General features: G+C 41.7%; 2 protein-coding genes across 5 annotated transcripts in view; one reads left to right on the forward strand and one right to left on the reverse strand.

The window, feature by feature from the left end:
- Positions 1-7,336, reverse strand: part of RAD54B (RAD54 homolog B) — a 62,494-nt gene extending 55,158 nt beyond the window's left edge. Inside the window, exons 1-3 of one of the 2 annotated variants that reach the window (XM_035316436.1) lie at positions 7,166-7,336; positions 4,218-4,371; positions 3,357-3,531 (exon numbers count right to left, since the gene is read on the reverse strand). In XM_035316436.1, the coding sequence (XP_035172327.1) occupies positions 3,357-3,531; positions 4,218-4,371; positions 7,166-7,254 (418 nt within the window). In that variant the 5' untranslated portion in view covers positions 7,255-7,336. Of the gene's footprint in view, positions 1-3,356; positions 3,532-4,217; positions 4,372-6,577; positions 6,674-7,165 lie in introns of those variants that run through there. The other variant, XM_035316437.1, reaches the window with a different exon arrangement.
- On the forward strand, positions 7,334-17,979 carry LOC118161276 (RING finger protein 151-like). Of its 3 annotated transcripts, none has more exons than XM_035316441.1 (8): positions 7,334-7,406; positions 8,976-9,077; positions 10,834-10,948; positions 11,647-11,872; positions 12,718-12,857; positions 14,549-14,711; positions 16,055-16,175; positions 17,162-17,979. In XM_035316441.1, the coding sequence occupies exons 4-8, from the start codon at positions 11,667-11,669 to the stop codon at positions 17,396-17,398; spliced, it is 867 nt and encodes a 288-aa protein (XP_035172332.1). In that variant the 5' UTR covers positions 7,334-7,406; positions 8,976-9,077; positions 10,834-10,948; positions 11,647-11,666; the 3' UTR covers positions 17,399-17,979. The 3 variants fall into 3 exon arrangements, with proteins under 3 accessions (XP_035172332.1, XP_035172331.1, XP_035172333.1); XM_035316440.1 differs by having other exon boundaries at positions 8,976-9,072; XM_035316442.1 differs by lacking the exons at positions 7,334-7,406; positions 8,976-9,077; positions 10,834-10,948 and having other exon boundaries at positions 11,623-11,872.
- The last annotated feature ends 3,313 nt before the right edge of the window (positions 17,980-21,292 follow it).

A 21,292-nucleotide genomic window follows, 5' to 3' on the forward strand; every position in this document is an offset into this window, starting at 1 on the left:
AAGCAGTAATACAGTTTATTTTCCTACAAAGATACGTATTTATGAAGAAGCATCATTTTCCAGTATTCAGCACTCACCATGATCACAATCAGTAACCTGCTTGTTGAACACCATAAACTTGCATCTGAAATAGCTTTGAGCCCAAATGCTGATAGCAATGCCACAGCTTTCTTAAAATTACATCACTAGGTTTCACTCTACAACAGTTGCTACAATCTTACTGAAAGCTCTTTAGAGGTTTTTAGCTCATCTTACAGAATTTCAGGGTCCTTTTCATTTTACTTTTATTACTGAAATTTTAGGGAAAAAAAAGTGTATTTTGAGAAGAAGGCTAGAAAAGCAAGTATTTTTTTAAGCTAGATATGCTGTAATTTTTAGATTGATGGTATCTAATCAAATACTTACTTGACTACTTCTGGAAACGGACACCGTGTGTCAGAGAGCAAGTTTTATTGAAAGAATGCGCAGCATTCTCAGGGCTGGGTTTCAGAAAGATAAGCTCAATGAACAGTGCAGTTGTCCGATTGTCCACAGGTGTTTCATAAGAATTTCAATGGAAGCTGGGGTATTTATTTACACATTCCACTGCTGCACTGGCAACCCAAACACAGCAGCTTTCAGCTTGATATGAAGTTAACAAACAGCCTATCATCCGCATTAAGTGATATTGAGACAATGAAGCAAAATAATGCATGCACACAGACTTTAAAGCTTGAAGTTGTCTTAACACCCCTTTAAAAGAGAAGGTTTTTTTGGTTTAAGAGACCGACAGACAGATATAATTCCATTAGGACAATAATAAATAAAGAAATAAATAGTGACTCTGCTTTTCACAACTGGTTTCCAGTACTTTTGAATTTTATACCAGAAACAGCTTTGACAAACCAGGATGATTCACACTACAAAGCAGGTTCTGGTTCACCCGGTCTATGTAGCCGCTACGACAGCTGTCATGAACGGCAGTAAAAGTAACATAAAGGGCAGAAGCTGTCTTAGAGAATCTAAGTTATTAAGAAATTGCTTAGGATTCGATGAAGCCTCCACACAGGATTGTTTTCACAGTACAGTGCGTGTATCACCAGTGAGCCTGATGACCATAACTAGGACTGACTTTTAAAATTCTTATTTTATACCACATTTTATCAGAGCTTTACAAAGAGTTGCAGGATTAGCCCCGTTCTACAGACACAGGAAGGCTTTGGCACAAATGATTTGGTCAGTCACTCAGCTAGGAGTGCAACATCAACAGAAACAGGTCACCCGTCATACAACTTTTTTTTCCTAAAGTCATCAGAGAGAACCCACACCAGCTGCACCTGGAACACATGACACCAGAAAATATTTAGTATCTTTTCCATTTCACAACATTTTTTGTTGGGAAGGCTGCCTATTTTCCCTGCAGGCCACAGGAAGATTAGTTTGGAAGTAAATCCACTAGTTATCTTTCAAATGCACTGTCAGATAGCACCAGCAGACACAAATTTTCACAGATGTATTGACAGCAGGACCACTCAAATAACTTGTCCCATACACACTGAAAGGTCTCTGCAAGTATGGGCATCACAGGAAGAACTGGGAGTTACAGAATGCTGCAGATAAACACAAAACCCATAAAACCAGGCATAAAAGATGGCTGAACTTTCCCACATTATCCCTGCCAAAGAGAGCACCTGATGGAATTGGTTCTCCTACCACAGGGGACCAATCAACCCCAATGTCTGACAGACAACGAGAAATGTCAACAGGAAAGGCTCTCAAGAGCACCTGATGGAATGAAGGGGGTTGTTGCCTACCTGGGTATGGAACTTAGAAGATGCTGGAAAGAGCATTGGGGATTGCACAAGACTTATAATGAGATTTTTAGAGGAAAAAACAAAGATGGGCAAAAGGGAAGGGTGAAGATGGTTCAGGGAGGAACAAGCCGGAAGGTGGAGCTGGACCACGCACAGGTCAGAGGGCCCCAGGCACCCGAAGTGCCAGCAACTGGAGAGTCCGTGCATACTGCCTGGTTGTGGAGGTCAGTGGGAGATCACCAGCAAACATCGAGCTGGTCTAACTGGCAAGTAGGAAAAGAGGTTTGGGAGCCAGGTTTTGGAGCAGCCATGAATCTGGGCCAGATACTGTAGAGACCAGAGGGTCTGCAAGTTGCTTACTGGAGTCACTGGGAAGTCCAAACGAGTTACTGGAGAGATCGGCACGTCTGGGGCGTTGGCTACTGGTAAGTCTGGCCCAGCTCTAACAGCGAGACATCTTGGTATGCATGCATCTCTTGTGCATAAAGCCTCTGGCAGACCAGGGGAGCCAAGAGTCAGGCTACTAAGTAGACCAAGCATCTAAAGGCTAATTCCCGGGGGGGTCCATACTGTGGTTACCTGTGGGAGTGCAGGAAAACCAGCATCTGAGAACCAGCAAGGAGTTTGGGGCCTACGTGGTTTGTGTGCCCAGGTAGGCTGGGTGCATCAGAGCAGTTACAGCAGGGAGGGAGGGAATGTGGAGAACTATTCTAATTATCAGTGTAATTAATTGTTACGAGAGAACAGTGAATTATCTGTAAGTGAGATGTTAAGATGCTTGAGCTGGCTCCAGGAAGACTGATTTTTATGCTGCAATGTGAGCAACCCAGTTAAAGTACCCGCATCCATACAAGGTGGGATGTCCCTGCACTGCATCTGTGGTCAGGGCACACGAAGAACAGAAAATGAAGACACTCAACCCCACGGAGTCCTTCAGGTCCATCAAAGTGCACTTGCTACCTTGTAGGTGCTTCACTATCTTTGCAGTGCTTCCTGCTTAGCTTTTCTGAGTAATTCATTACTTGGCTAAAAAAATAATGAATAGCACACACGAGTGAGCAGAGCCAGTCCTGCTCTGGTTACACAGGGTTAACAACCCATGCTTGAGCCTCAATACCCACCAGATACACAAAGAAAACTGCTCAGACCTTGCATTGAAGAAAGTCTCAGATAAATGTGAATTCCCTCAGTATGGTTAGCATCCTCTGCATGAGGCCAACAACGTATCCAAATTACAACACTTCTCTATTACTTAGGGTATCCCAACTCTCTCTGTGATGTTACCCTGGGTAACAGCAAGTTGGTTATAAGTACTCTTCTGGAAGACGCACACCTGAAAAGCAGCACTACCAACTGCCTCTGAAAATGTCAACTTTTTTAGTTTGTTTTCCATTTAAGAGAATCATTTAATGTTTGCTCCTGTCACACTCTACCAAGTAGAACGCCAAATAACAGTCCCATTGCACAACATGTTAGTATTTCATAAAAGTTTAGGAAGTACCGTAACACTTATAAGCTTTTAAATTCTCTCACATTACACAGCAGTAAGAAAGAGCATCTTACCGGCTTTGGGCGTACTTAGCATTTTCATTTCCAGCCTGCTGCACTTATTACTGCTGTTACACGCTGTTGTTGTCTTCACTTTTCCAGTTGGCTCCACAGACGGTGTAAAATTTACATTTTGATTCTTGCAGTATGTTTTAGAAAGCCCTGAAGCGCTTCCCTGTTGCTCATTTATCTGCAAAAGAGAAACAAGTTCAGGATAGCATTTTCTTCAACCAGTTGAAGAGAAATGTAAAAAAAAAGAGCAACAAGAATTCTAACAGATGTGTGATTCTCATTGTCAAATTATCTACATAAATATAGACATCCCTACACAAATATACGCATCCCAATGTTCGGGCCTGTAAGTGCAGGAACACAATACCAAACGCCACTTGTGCAAGTAGTTTATGGCTTGATTTAACAGAAGTCTTCTACAGATAAAATAAATAAAACCTGTGGTGTTCTTTTTGGTCAACACCAAAAAGAACAATTCCTTCTGGTTTCAGAAGGAATTTTCTTTTAGCAAAACTGCAACCCAGTGTATTGGCACTTCATTAATAAGTATCTTGTTTTCTGAGCAGCTTTTGTCACAGCATTCCAAACATTTGAATTCAACAAAGTCCAGGCCAACGTGCCTCATCTGCACTCAGAACTGTATTTGGGCTCAATACTAATTACCTTTATTTATTCTAAAGACATTTTTCTACACACATCTCAGAGTGAGAGAAACCTACCCAAAATGCAAGATCAAATCTTGTAAGAGCAAAGGTATCAAAGTCTATTTGAAACAGACTGATTGCCTAAGCTGGAATTGTCTGTGGTGAGCTCAGTGCTACCTTTTAGTAACAACAAAATTTTTAGGGCATTGTTCAGTTTTACCTCCTTTAATGTCATGGCTTGGTCCACCTCCTTAGTTTCAGTCTTGGGACAAAGTGCATTACTTTTTCCTGGTGGTATAAACCTCGGCTTTTTGGCTACATTTCCTAGCACTTGACTTGGAGCTGCCGATCGCCTCATATTTGGTTGTACTGCTCTGGAAAAAATGAAGCAGATAAGACAACTGTAGTCAGAATACACTTTATATAACAAAAATATATCCATAGGGTACAATAAACACACTTTAAAAAACAACAATAAGCAAACAAACAAACTTGCATAGCATAAAAGATTTTCAAATAACAATTTTAATTCATAAACATAAGACAACATATGAAAAATAAATATAATTGCAATGTTTAAGTAATAAGAAAGAAAACTACAGAAATTTCTGCAGTTGAACATCTCCTTTTTCATTTGAAAAGCCAGAAATGCAGTTCTCAAGAGCAAGAAACACTCTGGAGATGAGCGATATAGGGCTTCTTATCAGACTGCCGTATCATCTTTCTTATCATTGACTGAGGTAACAGAACAAACTATTCTAAAAACTTAGAACACAAATTTGAAAAAAGAAAACAGTAAACAATGAACAAGGAAAGGTGAAGTTACATATTTCTGGAAGTAGCATTTTGCATCAGTCAGTCAACTATATAGAACCATAGAATGGTTTGGATTGAAAAGAACTTTAATTTAATTGAAAATTAAACTGCTCTGCAGCTGCAGCAAAAAGAAGCTGTTATGTACAGGGCCCCTGAGCTGCTCTGATGCAAAAGGCAAAAGATGGGTAGCAAAGAGGCCAAGAGTGCAAGGCCAGAAAGTCTACTCTCGTGTTTAGAAAAGTAGTGCCTTCAAGAACTGGATGTTGCTTGCATTTTTTCTAGCGTTCCTTTGTGGTGTAAGGAAAGTCATTTAACCCAAACTTTTCAGCACTAGAGGTTTGTCCAAGTGCCTGATTTGAGAATCAGTCTCATTTGTAGTAATAATGGCAACTCAGAGGTGCTACTGGAAGGTGCAGTCTGAACACATTAACTGTAGAGTGACAGAATGGTTTGGGTTGGAGGGGACTTTAAAGCCCACCCAGTTCCAACCCCCTGCCATGGGCAGGGACACCTCCCACCAGACCAGGTTGCCCAAAGCCCCATCCAGCCTGGCCTCGAGCACCTACAGGGATGGGGCATCCACAGCTTCTCTGGGCAGCCTGTGCCAGGGCCTCGCCACTCTCACAGTAAAGAACTTCTTCCTAATGTATAATCTAAATCTACAATTAGATTTAGATATTGGTCATTCCAATATCTATGAAAAGTTTAGAATTCAGTAAAGAACATTCTCAAAATTACAGCTGAGATTATCACTGAACTACATGCACTTGAACAGTGTAAAGAATGTACTACGTGTTTTCCACTGAAATAGACCATTATTCCCCCAACCAACCTCAGAACAAAACCAAGCATGCACTAAAATTAATATAGCAAAGTATACCTGCAACCATTTGAAAAAAAAAACCAACAATCTTAATACTTAAAACAAGAAAAAAAAAAATCCAGTAAAGTAACCCAGCAGCTCAAATGACAAAGATAAGCATGGCGCAGCAATTTATGAACATACTTTTACCAACTGCAGATATAATCACCTCTACCATCCTGAAGGTATTATTTGCATCCTGTTCCAAGAAGCACTGTGTATTACTGTCCTTTTTTTTTTCTTTTACACTATTCTGCACTCCAGTGGCCTACCATGGCACAACAGCCTGCCTGTCCCAGGTTTGCACAGAACTAGCAAGGGAGCACTACTAAAACACTTTGCAGACATGCAGACACTATGTACCTGCTGACAGTACTGCTGTCTCCGTTACACCTGAATGATTTGAACATGTGTGATGCTGTTTCTAGATTTAAACCTTGATGGCAAAGTGGCCTCCTATAGCCACTATTAATTCTGCTGTGGCTGTGCTGTTAAAAATACGAGGGAAGAAGAGGCCTCTGTCAATAGCTGTGGCAGTTCACACAAATTAGGCCTTCTGAACAGCACCGTTAGCACGTGTGCTTCAGCTACCGGGATATGGGAGTCGCTCTGTCACGGTAACAGGAGGATGATCAAGAAATGGGCCTTCTCCACCCAGCCCTGCAGGTGACGGTGAGACTTGGTCTTTTAGATAGGATGGAAACAGGCGTAGCTAGGTCAAGGAATAGCTCCCCATTCCAACTAATTCAACCAACAACCAAATGTGCCCTTTGTAAGGACAGCCAACAACTGGAGTCATCCCATTCCTTCAAAACGTTGGGTTTGGCTCTGGGGAAACTGCTGGAGGCAATGATAAAAGCACTGCTTTTACTAGCGACCCAGCGAGACCAGAATAAGCGTACCATGAAACCACAGCCTACAACGCCTCCTGTTTGCACAACAATGCACCTGTTTTTGCAAGCAATGTACTCGGTGGTGTTTTCCTCCTTACGCATCTCTTAACATCTGCATTAAAACGAAACACATATGCAGAAAGTACTTCAAAACTGTACACAGTCCGCTCAATGCCATGCAGCACCCCAGTCCAGGCTGGGAGCCATTTTAGCACCAACCTAAGGGGCTGCTCCCTCCAAAGCTGGAGGTTCCTGGCACACCTGAGCAGGCTGAATGCCTTCTGGACGCGGTTAGGAAGATGTAACACGGGACTAAGTTTTACTTAGTTACTAGCGAGCTGTCCCCTTGGGTAACAGGATTACTTGGAGGTGACTCGAAATGAGTAGTAACTGCAAGGCTTTGGGTACAAAAAGCACCACGATTGCTGCTAGCTACCCACACTGCGTGGGTATTTAGCATTTAGCGTAACTAAAACAACTACTCAGGAAAGCTGCCTCCCGCAGGAGGCACGCAGGAGACCCACACCGAGCCCCGTGAGGGCTGGAGCCGCCCGAACAGCCCCGCTCCCTGCTCCCCGCCCGCCGCCCCTGCCGTACCTCAGGCCCGGCCGCTCAATTCGCCCGCCGCCGTCCCCCGCCGGCCGCGCTGCGCATGCGCCGGACATCTTGCCTCGGCGAGCGCGCATGGCTCGGGGGCAGGGAGCCGCCCTGCGCCACACACAAGATGGCGGCCGGGCCGCGCTGGGGCGGGGAGGGCGACGCGCTGCTGTCAAGCGGAGCTGCCGCAAAAGGGCCGTGTTTGCGGCGGGCGGGGCCGTGAGGCGAGCGTCGGCGGCAGGTGGGTGCTCGCTGTGTGCCCTAAATTCTCTGTAATAGGCGTTAGGGAGGCTTTTATGGCAGAAATCAGCCCCCCTCCGCCCCGCGAAGTGGCGATGGTGGCCCCTCAGGTCCCTCTGCCGTGCCCTGGTTCCCCTCACGGCTCTGCTGAGCCGCCTGCGGGCAGAGCAGCGGGTGCTGCTGTGGGGAGGGCCGAGGGAGGGGAGCTGGGGGCACATCGGGGGGCAGCTCGGCTTAGGCTGCTGTGGGAAGCGTGTTGAGGGGAAAACTTGTAGGACTTGTGGCAATTCGCCCTTAAAACCAGGTAGTGCCCCACTGTACGTCAGGTGGCTGTAGAAATAGCGTGTGCTGGCACGGCTGAAGGGATAAGTCTGCTGCTTTGGGCATTAGTGGTGTCTTCAACTGGCTTACGGTGACCATGGCACTGCCATAAGGCACCCTAAAATGTCACTTGTGTGTTGCAGTGTGTCTTTGGGAAAATAGGAGCTGAAGCAGTAGCACGTTAACGTCACCCCAGCGCTGGGCCCTGCACGAGTTGTTTGTCCTTCCATCCAGGACTCTTGTAGATGTGTCTTGGTGATGCACGTCTTTAGTGCCATCGTGATTCTAACAGCCCTTGTTTTGTCACATAAACATTTTTTTTAAATGCAGAAACTACCAATAGAATTAAAAAATGCAGGTCACTAATACATCACGGTCCTGCTTTTACAATGGAATGGCTTTGATGAGTGCTAGGTATTTGGCAAGCTGTTCCATTACATTGCTGGGACATGCCTGCCACCTGTATTTTCCCTCCTTTTATACCCACAAAAAAAAATCCCCAAAGGCAGAGCAGACCATAGCTCAGGGCTGCCTTCCAGTGTGTGTCTGCCTGGCAAACGTGGGCTGGCAGCTACTGAAAAGGGATTTAATATCTGCTGATTGTGGCTGAGATGGAGTTAATTGTCTTCAAGGTAGCCGGTATGGTGCTGCGTGTTGGATTTGTGACGAAAACAGCGTTGACAACATACTGATGTTTTAGCTGGTGCTGAGCAGTGCTGATACACAGTCAAAATCTCTTAATTTCCATGCTGCCCTGCCAGCAATGAGGCTGGGGGTGCGGCAGCAGCTGGGAGGGGACACAGCCCGGCCAGCTGGCCCAAACAGACCAAAGGGATATCCCGTGCCATATGAGGTTGTGCTCAGCAATAAAGCCAGGGGGAAGTTTGCCAGGGCTGCTGTTGCTCAGGGGCTGGCTGGGGATCAGTTTGCTGGTGATGAGCAGTTCCGTTTTATATTGCTTGTTTTCCTTGGGTTTGTTTCTTTTTGTTTGTTTGTTTCCTTATTGTTTTATTTTTTACTTGTTAAATTGTCTCTATCTAAACCCACAGATTTTCTCACTTATACCTTCTGATTCTCTCCCCCATCCTGCTGTGGGGTGAGCGAGCAGCTGCGTGGTGCTTATTTGTCTACTGGGGTTAAGCCACAGCACTGGGGGAGATTGTTGCATGTCATGGGGAAGAAAAAAATAATAATTTAAAGAATGGAAAAGCAAATAGCATGTGATAGCTTGTGGTTTCTTGCCTTCTAGGTTTGGCATCTGCAAATTCCAGATTTCCTCAGGGGCAGCACTGCTGATAATGGCCAGGTGATGGGCAGAGTTCTGGACCGGAGAAGCCAGAGGCGAAGTAAGGTTTGGAACCGTTAATGGAGTGCAGGAAGGCAGTGACACCTGGTGTAGTTTCAAAGTCAAGAAAGGAGAAATTACAGGGAGGGAGCAGAAGTTGAAAATGATGTAGTTCTGTGGTAAAAGCAGCGAGCCAAGTGATCAGTACTGCTAGAGTGTATGGTATCTAGCTGATGCTCTCGCTCCACTTATTTCTTGACTAAGTACATCTCTTGAAGGGAAAGCTGTCTGTGGTCTCTGGCTAAAAATGTGCCCTGACCCGTGGTACAAGCAGCAAGGATTGTTGTGCTGTGTAGGGATGTTGCTGCTCCAGCATCAGTCCTTAAAACATCCTGACCTTCTCATCAGAAACCCCATTGATTGCATTGTTTACCTCAGAGTTCTCATCCAGTCTCCATCTGAACTCTGGGCGTGCTCTCAGCTCTTTTCAGCTGAGGCTTTTTGTATATATAAATGTGTGTGGGTGTGCATATATATGGATTTATGTATATATATTTATATGTACACACATTTGTCGCACTCATTTTTCTGTCAAGCACAAAGGAAGTTTTGGTATCCCGCTCAATAAAAACGCTCTTTCCTGCATTCTGATACCCTTGAAACTTGCTGAAATAAGCTAAACAGTGCCTCGAAGATTTAGAGTTCGGGGATCAACGGGGTGCGTGCAAGCTGTAGCTGACAGCATCTGCAATTCCAATGGAAAAGAAACCCTGGCACAGCAGATGTAGAGAGTTCTGATGATACGTCTTATGTCTCTGTGAAAGCTTTCTAAAAGCTGAATCCTCTGGGATCCGCCAGGCCAAATCAAAATTTTAGGCTTGCACTTCAAATGATAGAATGTCGTGGTCCCTTTAACCCTCCTCCAGCACAAACGTGCTGTATGGTTCAGTGCTTTCATCAGGACTGGGGGCTGGTACTTGACTTCACATTCTGATACTCACAGCTTTGTTCTCCAGTTCTTAAACTTCCCCCTGTGTTCCCTGCTGCTCTTGCAGTGACAGCTCTGTGCAAACATACTGCATGTTTTGTTTACCCTCAGCTAGCAAAGTCCTGAATTTCCTGTCTTTGCAGAAGACCTACATAAACACACAACGCACAAGGAAACAGCAGTATGAAAAGAATTATCCTCTTTATAATACAGTATTTGCTTGAGCAGGCTCTTCTAAAACACAAAATGCCCGTGCTGTCACCACAGGAATAGCATATCCAAGATACCTGTGCGTTTAGGTGGGCTGTATTGTTGATGGCAACATCATCCCAGAGCTAAAAGCAGACTGTGAAATCTGCCAGGGACCTTGTCGGGAGTCTGGAGTGTGCTACATGGTGCTGTGGCTGTGCTGTAAGCATGGCACTAGGAACAAAACACAGCATTGAAACCGTAGCAGATGACTTGTTTTGTTTGGGTAGTGTACATGCTTGCATGCTCTCGTTGCAGATTTTATTAACAATCTTAACAGTTACCCTGTTAACACAAGCTCTCATGTTCAGTGGAGATATGCTTTGTTACTCTGATATATAAGATCTTCCAAATTCCTTTTTTTTTTTTTTTTTTTTTTTGAGAGACGGATGATTTTTTTCCCCTAGTCTAGTCAGATCTCTTGTGTTGAATTACAGGTTTTACAATGCCATACTTTTAAAAGCTTTGTTTTAAAGTTTTCATGCTGTTAGGGCAGCTCCCCATTCAATAGCTGGTTGGTTAGGCATAGGACTCACCAACTTAGGAAACACAACTGAGCCTTTTTCTTTCTAATTTTTCTTACAGACATAATAAAGAAGTGAAGAGAAACTGAAGGAAGGAAGTACTGCATGTGTTAAAGATCAGAAAACTTTCTGAAGTATTTGGGCAAACAAGTGTATGAGTAGTAAAATCTAAAAAGGTAAGACATTTTCCTTTTTGTTTGTTTCTTTTATTTAGAAAATCTCATAACTAATTAACCTGTAAACCCTGAGTGGGTTTACAGAAGTGATTTTGTATGTTAAGGAGGAAGGCAAAATCTAAAACACTTCCTTTTAAGCGAACTCTGAGTTTTGCCAAATTGTAATAGGCTTTTCCTGATAGGATTTTGATGAAGGTAGATTGCCTCTTACTTTTTCTTCACAAAACTTGAAATCAATTTAAAAGGTACTTGGTTTTATTAAATAGATCTTGTAGGAGAAGAAGATAGCTCCTCGTGATTTCAGGGCTATCATGAGGATAAGTTTTGGCTTTCTTTTTTATCATAAGTTTGGGCTTTTTTTTTTCCTCCCAAATATTAAGTAATTCTCTGGGCATGTGGAGATTTCTTGCTCTTCCATCTGGAATGGAAGTCTACAATGAGTAGAGGATCTTAGGTTGTTTTTTTTGTTCCATCCAGTATGAAAGCAACACATAAAGTTGCATGTAGTTCATAAATACAAAGTCTGCTGGCAGATGCTACCCCAGCTATTGGCTGTAAGTGCTTGTGTTTTCACCAGTAAAGTTCTATATTCAGCTAAAGTTTTCTGTATTTCTAGATTTTGCTTCCAGGCCTTTTGTGGATCTAGCCATAGACAAAGAGGACGAAGGCTGCTTTATTTCTCTTCGTTGTTTTAATAGGTTAAAAGTGTGTGGAAAGCATGGGTTATGATATTGAGCGCTTTGTTGGCTATGTTAACGAAGGGCTCTTATGCTCCATCTGCCGTGATGTGTTAGAAGATCCGCTACAGGCTCCTTGTGAACACGCTTTCTGTACTGCTTGTATACACGGGTGGCTCGTTCATCACAGTAACTGCCCTGAAGACAGACAAGTGATTGATGTGTCTGTGCTACGACCTCTGTACAGGTATGCAATGATCTCACTGTAGGTTGAAATTGTAAGGATTTAGGAGTTTTCATCTCCTGTCATTTACTGTCACGCATTTTCTGTCTATGGCAGAAACTGATGACTTGCATGCAAGCATTAGCATTTTGTATTCATTATAACTACCTTTGGAGGAATGAAAGTTTCAAAATGGAAAGAACACTTTTGTTCTCCACCTTTTTATATCGTGAGCGCTGATTATAGATGTTTGGTGTTTAACACTTGTAGTTCCTAATCTTGCTCAGATTAACAGTTACATTTAAAATCTTCAACTGCAGGCATTAAATTAACTCCATTAGTACTCCCATGATTTTTGTCACAGTTTACTGTATTGAAAGTTGAAATACAATGTGGACAGCTCCATTTATACATTGTTCAATTTACACATTGAACAAAAAACACTACATTGTTCAGTTTTGAGTTCAATTTATACATTGTTTAGTCTGTACTCACCGTGGCCAGTCTGCTTTGGCATGTTTATAAACACAAGCTAAAACTTAAATGATGAATGATTAGCCCAAGTGTTTGGTGGTATCTGCTGAACTAATGAAAAGGCACAGTTGAATGCTTTATTTCTGAATTATTATTTTTTATTTGCACATTTGATTGTGGAGACTGAGTTTTCCATTAACATTCCATTGTTTATTTTAAACCTGTTCTTTTCCAATATTGTCACTTGAATGCTTCAAAATAAATAAATATGCAAACTGGTTATTCACAAATTTTTCTAATCAAAATTTGAATCTTAGTTTCTCTTCCTAAAATGGAAAGTTCAGTTTTTTCAATAATGATCGCAGATTTAAGAACAACTATTCCTTTGTACATAGATATATGAAAAATGACTTAAATCGTCTTCAGCTACATTGCAAAAACAGAGAGTATGGCTGTGAAATGGTTTGTTCTCTAGAGTCTATCGACCGGCACGAACGGGAGTGTGAATACAGTCAGATACCGTGCTCCAATGCTGGTGAGTAACATGCAAAATCAAATCCTCTATATTCAGAAAATGTGTATTTGTCATCTTTCTGTCAACAGGATGGCAACAATGGCCACTTATTTCTAAACAGATGTTCAAAACCGTAGCATGACCTACTCTTTGCAGCAGTATTTTTAAAGAAAATTTATTATCCATTGATGGCCATCATGATCATTAGCAACAAATTCTTATCCAAGAACAAACCAAAAGGGATGAGAATGAGATTTAGATGTCTTAAACTCTCAAAATTGAAGAGACAAACTCATACATTCACAGAAAACAAAACAAATGCAATACTATAATAATACTGAGTTTGAAATCCATCGATATAATAGCACCTACAGAAGTCAGATGTGTATAGGTCACAGTGTATTAAGCTAGTTGTCTGGTGCATGTGCAGCCACTCACTGTCTCCTGGATTTAACAAAACTATCTTGGAAATGAGAATTTTTAACTAAATTTTTATTAGAATTGATATGTTTGTGTTAAGGTCTTTAAAACCAACCTGTGCTTCCTGAGGAAGAATCATAGTATGAAAAAGAAATGTACCATTAAATTTTCCCAGCTTACTCTAGTCACAATGTTGCATGCTCTTAGAAAAACTTAATTTCTAATTAGGGATGTTACGGGCGTAGTTAAGTCTGCCACTGTAATTAATTACGAGAGGATTAAGTTGCTAGTGTTGCTCCTTTGGAAGTTATAACTTCGCTCAGCAGTGACTATTGCAGATGCTTCAGATTAAAGACACAGTAACAAAGAGTTACAACATCTTGTCACTGCTATGTGGCATTCAAGGTGTGAGCTCAAGAGTGCATGAGACTATATTTTGAGTACCTCAATTGCAAATCATTACAGTTATTAATACAGCTCTTCTAGAGGGCTCTCTTGCACTTTTCTGGTATGGTTTGTTGGCAAGTTTCAGTTCTGTATATATTTTTATCCCTAAATGAAATGAAAGGAGCTATAACATGCACTATAGCACACCTGCCCCAGAGATTCAAAGCTAAGACCACAGGTTTCAAAATTTAGTGTTAAATGTAGCAAAAACTTAGTGTTTATTTCTCCTTCTCCACACTTTTAATCGCTACCAGTTTGCAAAGTTTGTATCATGCCATTTCTGTGAAAATGTTTCTAGTTTTGCAACATATATTAAATGTTCAAAAATAATTGCTCGGGCTTTATGTGGCCTAGTATGTTATTCATAGGACCAACGGATGGCTAGGAAAACAGTCTCAACCACTGTTTTACTACCTGTCCTAGGACCCTTTTTTGAAAATTTGATACTTAAAAAAAAAAAAAAAAAAAGCATTCTTCTTCAATTCCAAACATTACAAGCTGCTAGTGTCTTAGCTTGCCATCAGTGTTGTCACTGCTGAAGCTGATGTAATACCAGACCAGTGGCAGAAAACTTTACAAAAAAAAAAAAGAAAAACACTTCTTATTCAGTACTTTCAATTAATTGATAAATGTTTTAATAAGCGTTGTTGAGAGTCTGTATTAATTCTACTATGTGTGTTTTTACTATTGAACCTAGTATTCTAAAGAACTTGCTTTTCTTCTGAACAGATTCACAGTTGCTTATCTTGGGTTCCTGCAGCTTACTTACTTGAGTGGTTATGTTATTAATTTTTAAAATGCTTGTGTTGTAAGTGGTTGACTTCATCTTCTTGTTCCCTGTTCAGGCTGTACAGTTCAGGTTGAGCGACGTAACCTTGATGTTCACCTGGCAGTGTGTGAATATCGGAGCCGTGAATGCCCCAACGGCTGTGGTTACACCATTCTCAGCGCAGAAGACACGCAGCATAACTGTGTAGCAGAGCTAAGAACCGAGCTAGAACTACTGCGGTACAAATCTTCTGTTTCTTTGGTGTTTGTGTTAGTCTGGGCCTAAAATCACTGCGTAAAGCGCTTCAAATACTAGCACTGGATTCTGGTATGTGTTAAATAGTCTGTTCATGAGTTGATACTGGTGGGCCAGGGTTATTATTATTTGTCCATACAGACTTTAAATTCTTACTGTTTTGATTTTCTTTTGCTGTTATTTTTTGTCCAAGCTACTACAAATCTCAAAATACCATTGATCGCAGTTGAACACAACAGCGAGCTGACTATATAAAATGACAAAAACCTACCAAGAACTGGACTGAAGTTAGAAACTTTATTTTTCCATTGGCCTGATACAGACCCAAGGTCACATTATTTAATAATTTTGTTTATAAATTTACAAATCTTCCTGAATATAAAAATTTTTGATTATGAGGTTTAATCTACCAGTCCTCACCAACCGAAATAGAGTCTCATTTTCAATTTTGATAAAAATGACGGCATAACATTTGGTAAATGTGCATCTTCTTACCAGCATTTTCTTATTTCCTCTCATATACTATAAGATATACATGCTTTTTTATATGTGTGTGTATGTTTCTGTAGCTTTTCCCTTCCACGGTGTTCCGACTGGGCTGTTCTCTTGGTTTTGTATGTTTGTTTTCCACGTTCTTTCCTGTTTTTTGTCTTTCCACTGTGTCTTGTGTTCTCAAATGTTGTTGTGAAATCTGGCTCAAATCTCTTTTAAATGCCTTGAGGCCCGAGGAATTGAGATATCCTGTTACTGAACTAAACAAGGTTACTGTAGTAACAGCTAGTTTTGGGCTGTGAGTTTGTGTGAGTGATTAGGTTATACTAGTTTATTGCTGTCATTTAGTGTCTTCCGTACAAGTTGACATGTTTAGCAATCCAGTAATATTCACACATTATCCTGACTACGTGTGCTTAGTAACACTAAGCAAGCATATGCTATAGTAAAAGGCAGTAAATCATTTAAAGTCATAAAGACATGATCATAGAATTATTTCAGAAATACGATGCATTTTTTCCCTGTGTAGGCTGTCCAAGGTCACCGCGGTGCCCTCTCAGCAGAATACACTGTTTTTTTTTTATGCTAGTCTTTTCTTCACCAGCACATTCCATCAGGAAAAAGGAATAACACTAAACACTGCGTGATAAGCGGCAAGAATGTGTCACTGGAAAAAATTTATAGATAATACTATCGTGCCTCCAGAGAGGCATCCTCTAGAGCATGATGGGAATCAGATCCGGCTATCTGGCTGCAAGAAGCCTTTGGGGAATTTGAATTTTATTTTTTATTTTTCTGTGTTAACAAGACTTAAAAAGGAGAAATACTTTTTTAGGTCAGAAATGATCTGCAGAGTGGAGGAGGCAAAGCATGAGATGGAGTCAAGGTTAGATTCACAGAGAAGGCATATGGTCCAGAAGGAGAGTATTCTGCAGAATGAAATTGAAGAACTAAAGGTAAATATGACTCCCTCCCTCCTTCCCCCCACTCTTTTCCCCCCAACAGTCTAGGGTTTTGCTCTTCCAGTAGCAGTCTTTTCTTTTGTAAATGCAGAGTCTCAGATAGATGCAAGTCAAATCAAGGATGGGAAGAGCAAAACAGCTGTTAGCATAATGCTTTGCCTGGGCTAATCAGCTCTGTTGAGAGGCAGACTGAATGTTGCTTTCATGCAGTTTATCTACTTCAAATTCGTTTGGAGCTGGCCCGGATACCTTTGTACAAGGACTGCATTGTTCTTTGTGCACAGAAAACGTCAGCAAATCAGTCTGAAACCTATTTTCAGTGTCTAAACACAGAACATACATCAAAAATCAAACGTAATTAAATATCCAGCCCCTTTTTTAGTGCTGTTCAAAGTGACTTAATCCAGCGCTGTGCTGACCCAGAGCCCTACTGCAGGCAGTGGTATTTATACTATCAGCTGTAGTCAAAAGGTTGGAAAGTTGCACTGTAAATTAAATCAAATAACAAGCAAAGCAATGGTATTTTCCTACACATCCAGTTGTTATTATATCATCAGATAACAATTACATTAAAGCAATGGAGATACTTCCAATTATATGCTTTTCTTTTTTAATGGAGTTGAGTTTTACATCCTTGAAGAGTATATCTGAATGAAACCAGTGCCTTACTTTGGTAGGGGTCTTCAAATAGAAAATTGAAACAGCAACTGGCTAAGTCTACTCCCTGTTCAAAATGGGAAACTTTTTGCACTTATAGGAAAACTGGTTTGGAATTTTTGAAAAAAGACCATCTCATAAGGCCAATGCTGGGTTGTGCCTTAAATTGCTTGTATTTCTTCTGCTATCAAAACCAGCAGATTGCATCAGTGTTGCTTTTTCTTTATAATCCATTGCCCTTACACACGTGACCAATTCAGCCTCTTAATGCCATCAGTGGAAGAGAGTTTGTTTATTGCAGTAAGCTGGTACCTGCGTTTCAGAGTCAGATGTCCCGAATGATGTCAGATGTACGCTCCCTGATGGCTGCAGAGAGACAGCATCGTCAGGAGCTGGAGCAAGCAGAGCTGGAAAAACGGGAATTAATGGAGCTGCTGAGGGGGCTGCAGAAGGACTGTCGGTTAAGTACCACAGAGGGAAGCAGAAAGGCAGCAAACTTCCGCCCACTGACACGGCTGGAGAGTGCAAAACGGAAACCCAGGGAAGTTACAGTTATCTAAACAGAAGTAAGCTCAAAAAGCATTTTTTTTCTAATTTCTGTGATCATCTGACAAATTTTTTTACTCTCCATGAATGATTGGTAAATTTCATATAATTTCTGATTTGCTTGCTTTCTTCTTAAACCTGGATTACCACTTTCTGCCCTCTTGGGCCATAAAAACAAATGGGAGAGTTTTCTCTTACAGAACACTGGGTAATTTTCAAAGACACTTGTAGCTCATCTTTTTGTAAAGAGAGGGGAGAAGACTTGATTTCTGTCTCATCAGTGTGTCATTTACAGAACTCTTCATATCATGAAAACTGGAATCTTTTAAAGTCAAGGATGCTAAAAGTTTGTTTTTCTTTCCTGATCCATTAGAGTCTGTTTCAGTCCAGTTTATGCTTATACTTGAAACAGGGAAAAAAATTGTGATTATCTGTAATGACATTTGGGATGTACTTAATTTGGGGAAAGCCAGTAATAGAAACTAATAGATTTTGTTTGTATCATCTGTAGGAGGTAAATGTCAAAGTGAAAGGAAAGCACTTTAAATTCTAGATCTACTGCTATGTAACAGCTTCAAGTGAGCTTGACTTACTTTAGGGCTTCTCTTAACTTCCTGGGCAGACACACGGTTATGAGGTATGTACCAGAGCCCAAGGTCACAGTGTTGCCTAAAACCTGTTACATAGATCTGTGTGCAATTCGGGGTTTGTGGGAGAGGATCTTGCATTTTGTTTAGTAACTTGAGCTTTTCTATGTGAAAGTATTAGCTTTCTACAGGGTCCTTGAAGCCTAAATTCAGTCCATTCAGTACCCAATATTTTTAAAAAAACATATAAATACTTTTGAGTGTGGTGGGTTTAACCTGCTGGGCAGCTGAACTCCACCACAACCACTCTCTCACTCCCCCTCCTCAAAGGAAGAGGGGGAGAAGAAAGTATGAATGAAAGAAAAAGGCTCGCATGTTGAGATAAGGATAATTTAATTAAGGGGAAGGACGGGGGGGGGGGGGGGGGGGGGGAGAAGCGAGGGCCACGTGGGAGCAAAGAGGGGGGAAAAAACACCACAATTATTCCCTACTTCCCATCAATGAGCAATGTTCAGCCACATGCTGGGAAGCAGGGGCTCTGTATGTGGTTGTTTGGGACGTCTTCCTAACGAGAGCCCCACCTCCTGCTTCTTCCCCTTTCCCAGCTTTTTTTTCTGAGTGTGACATCATGTGGCAGGGGATGTCCCTTCCCACCTCTTGCCCTCCTGGTTTGGGGGTGTTGGAGCCTCAGTGCTGTGCCAGCACCTCCCAGCAATAGGCAAAGCAGCAGTGGGGTATCGGGGCTGTTCTCACTGCACGTGCAGAGCCGTGAGTAGCTCTGGTTTTCTTTGGGCATGTCTAAGGCTATTTGAGCATTAATGTCCACAGCAGAGGAATATTTGCACAGTGGCTTGGACTTCGAATATCTTACTATTTGAGTCTGCAGCCATGTCAGAGCTAGGATTTTATAACAGACTGACAAATCCTGAACTGAGGGGGTATATCCCTGTAAGGACTGGAGTATGCCTGAGAAATCTGTACAGCTCAAAGACGTTCCTCTAAACTTCTCACAAAGCCTGTTTGCATTGTTTTCAGAGCTCTAACTAAGCCATATTCTGTCCTCTGGTGCAGCTCTTCAGTGGAATAGCTAGGGGAGAACCTGGCCTCCTGTTTACTGATTGTGCTAAATCAGTTTTGACCTTTCAGGAAAGATGTGTGCGGGTGCAAGTCTTAATAAACCAATTCTCGAGCTTAGAAAGCAAATATGATACTGTGCATGCTTTGCTGTCACTCAGAGCAATGCTTTTATGGCTAACACCATAACCAAAGAGAGAGACAGCAGCCTTCTTTAGCACATACACTACATTAGAAAAACTTGTGGCCAGCGTTCTCTTAATTTCAGGCATTAATAAATCCTTATAACCTGTCCTGCAGTAACACTGAAACAAATGCACACATGTTCAGTTGTTGTATGCTGAAAATCTAACACAAATAACTCTCCTGTAAAACCTCTTTGTTTTTCTCAAAGAAAACATTCACAGGAAGAGCTACGACCAAATATTTATTTGGTTTTCACTTTACACTGTGTATAGTCTAGATTAAACTACACTCACTGACAGCGTTTAGGTCATTCTAGCAGCCTCTTCCAATTCACAACATAACACATCTCAGCAAGCATATGTAACTGCGTGGGACAGTGGAAAGTCGCTATGATTTGGGAGTAATCCCCTTCATTCCCACCAAGCATTCAGTGGTCATTTCACACACATCGGTGTGCACACTAAAGCTGTAGGTAGAAACTTAGAAAGCTTTGATCATGTCGTGTTTTCTGTGAATTTTGTGACCATTTCAGCTTTCACACTGATTTTTGAAGCTTCTTAGCAACACCAGATTTCATGCTAGTAGAATCAGGATGTTTTCAGGATGTTTTTCTGTGTTCTGTAACTGTGTGGTTCTGTGATGTGATTTTAATCTACCTTGCTTAATGTGAAAGAAGAAAATTCCTTCAAAATCCTACGGAACTCAGATGAGCTGGAGCATCCGTCCTGAACTGGAGGGCAGTAATGATCACCGGATCCTTTCCATTCTGATCAGAAAAAAGCAAGTAATTAGCTGTGCTTTTTCTGTAACAGGATCTCTGCTTTTAAGAATTTCACTCACTGATTTTATGACTGAATTCTTTCTAGTGTAGGAAGTAGGGTTTATTTAACATTTGGTCTGCTGTCTGTCCCCTAAGCAATGTGCATGGAGGGAGGAGCTCTGTGAGAAAGCACACCCTAGGTGGTGCCACCTCTGGAGAGTCTCAACTTCCAGTGTTGAAGCGTGGCAGTGCCCTGGGCCCACTTGCTGCTGGAAGGACAGGCCAGCTGTCTTCTTTAGCTGAAAACAAGCTCACACCCATCTCTTAAACGGGGATACACTGGCTGATGGCATCCATTCCTTCCACTTACTTTAAGCATGAGCCCAGTGCTCAGTGACAATTGCTCTGCAATTCAGGTTTTCCCCTACTACTGAACCACTCACAGGGCAGCGTATGCTTAAACATGGTCATCATTTCACCTGTTTCTTAAAATTAACCAGACTGAAATGAAATAGCCCATTAAAATAATACTTTACCTAGTTTTAGCTTTTCCAATTCCATGTATTACACAGCTCTTAATAACAGGTGGCAGAGGCATTTCTTTATTCCTTTCAATTTTTATAAGAAGGATGAACAGGCTAAGGGTCCAAATACTGTAGTAGACTTGGGGTAGGTGAAGGCACTCACTTGAAGTGCTACTTCCCAGTCATCATCAGTTTAGGATTACACGAAAGCCTGCTAAATGTGCATTTCCTAATTTCATTCCGTGCATCCCAGCACTGAATTACTGGCAACAATTATGCTAAACCTTCTTATGCTCTAATGGATTCTGTTTCCTCACAGTTGGACCCTAGTTCCTAAGCTACAGAGAGTGGTTAATCTTGCAGATGGAGCAGGTACTCCCGTGGACCAGGAGCCATGCAAACAGTTGCATTTAGCAGCTAGAGCAGGGAACAATGGACTGCAGAATACCCTTCTACCTGTGCCAGCTGCCTTACCAATACAAACTGCGGGCTTGGGGCATCACAGCATTGGAATTAAAAGGGGAATACATCTTAGTACTCAGTTGTGGACAAAATGTAATAGCACCAAACCTGCAGCATCCTCAAAAACGCTCAGAGCCAGTTGTTAAGTAAAGTACTGGAGATTACGAGGCATTGCAATGAGTTGAGCAAATCCTTATCCTACGTTAAACTGAGTGAAAAATACTAAGGATGTATTTAAAGAAATTAACAGCTTAGAGGAGTAAGTTTGTATTTGAAAGAAAACCAACATTTATGTATTTATTCTGCGGAGGCCAG

This window comes from Oxyura jamaicensis, chromosome 2 (assembly GCF_011077185.1).
Source record: "Oxyura jamaicensis isolate SHBP4307 breed ruddy duck chromosome 2, BPBGC_Ojam_1.0, whole genome shotgun sequence".
Taxonomy (NCBI): Eukaryota; Metazoa; Chordata; class Aves; order Anseriformes; family Anatidae; genus Oxyura; species Oxyura jamaicensis.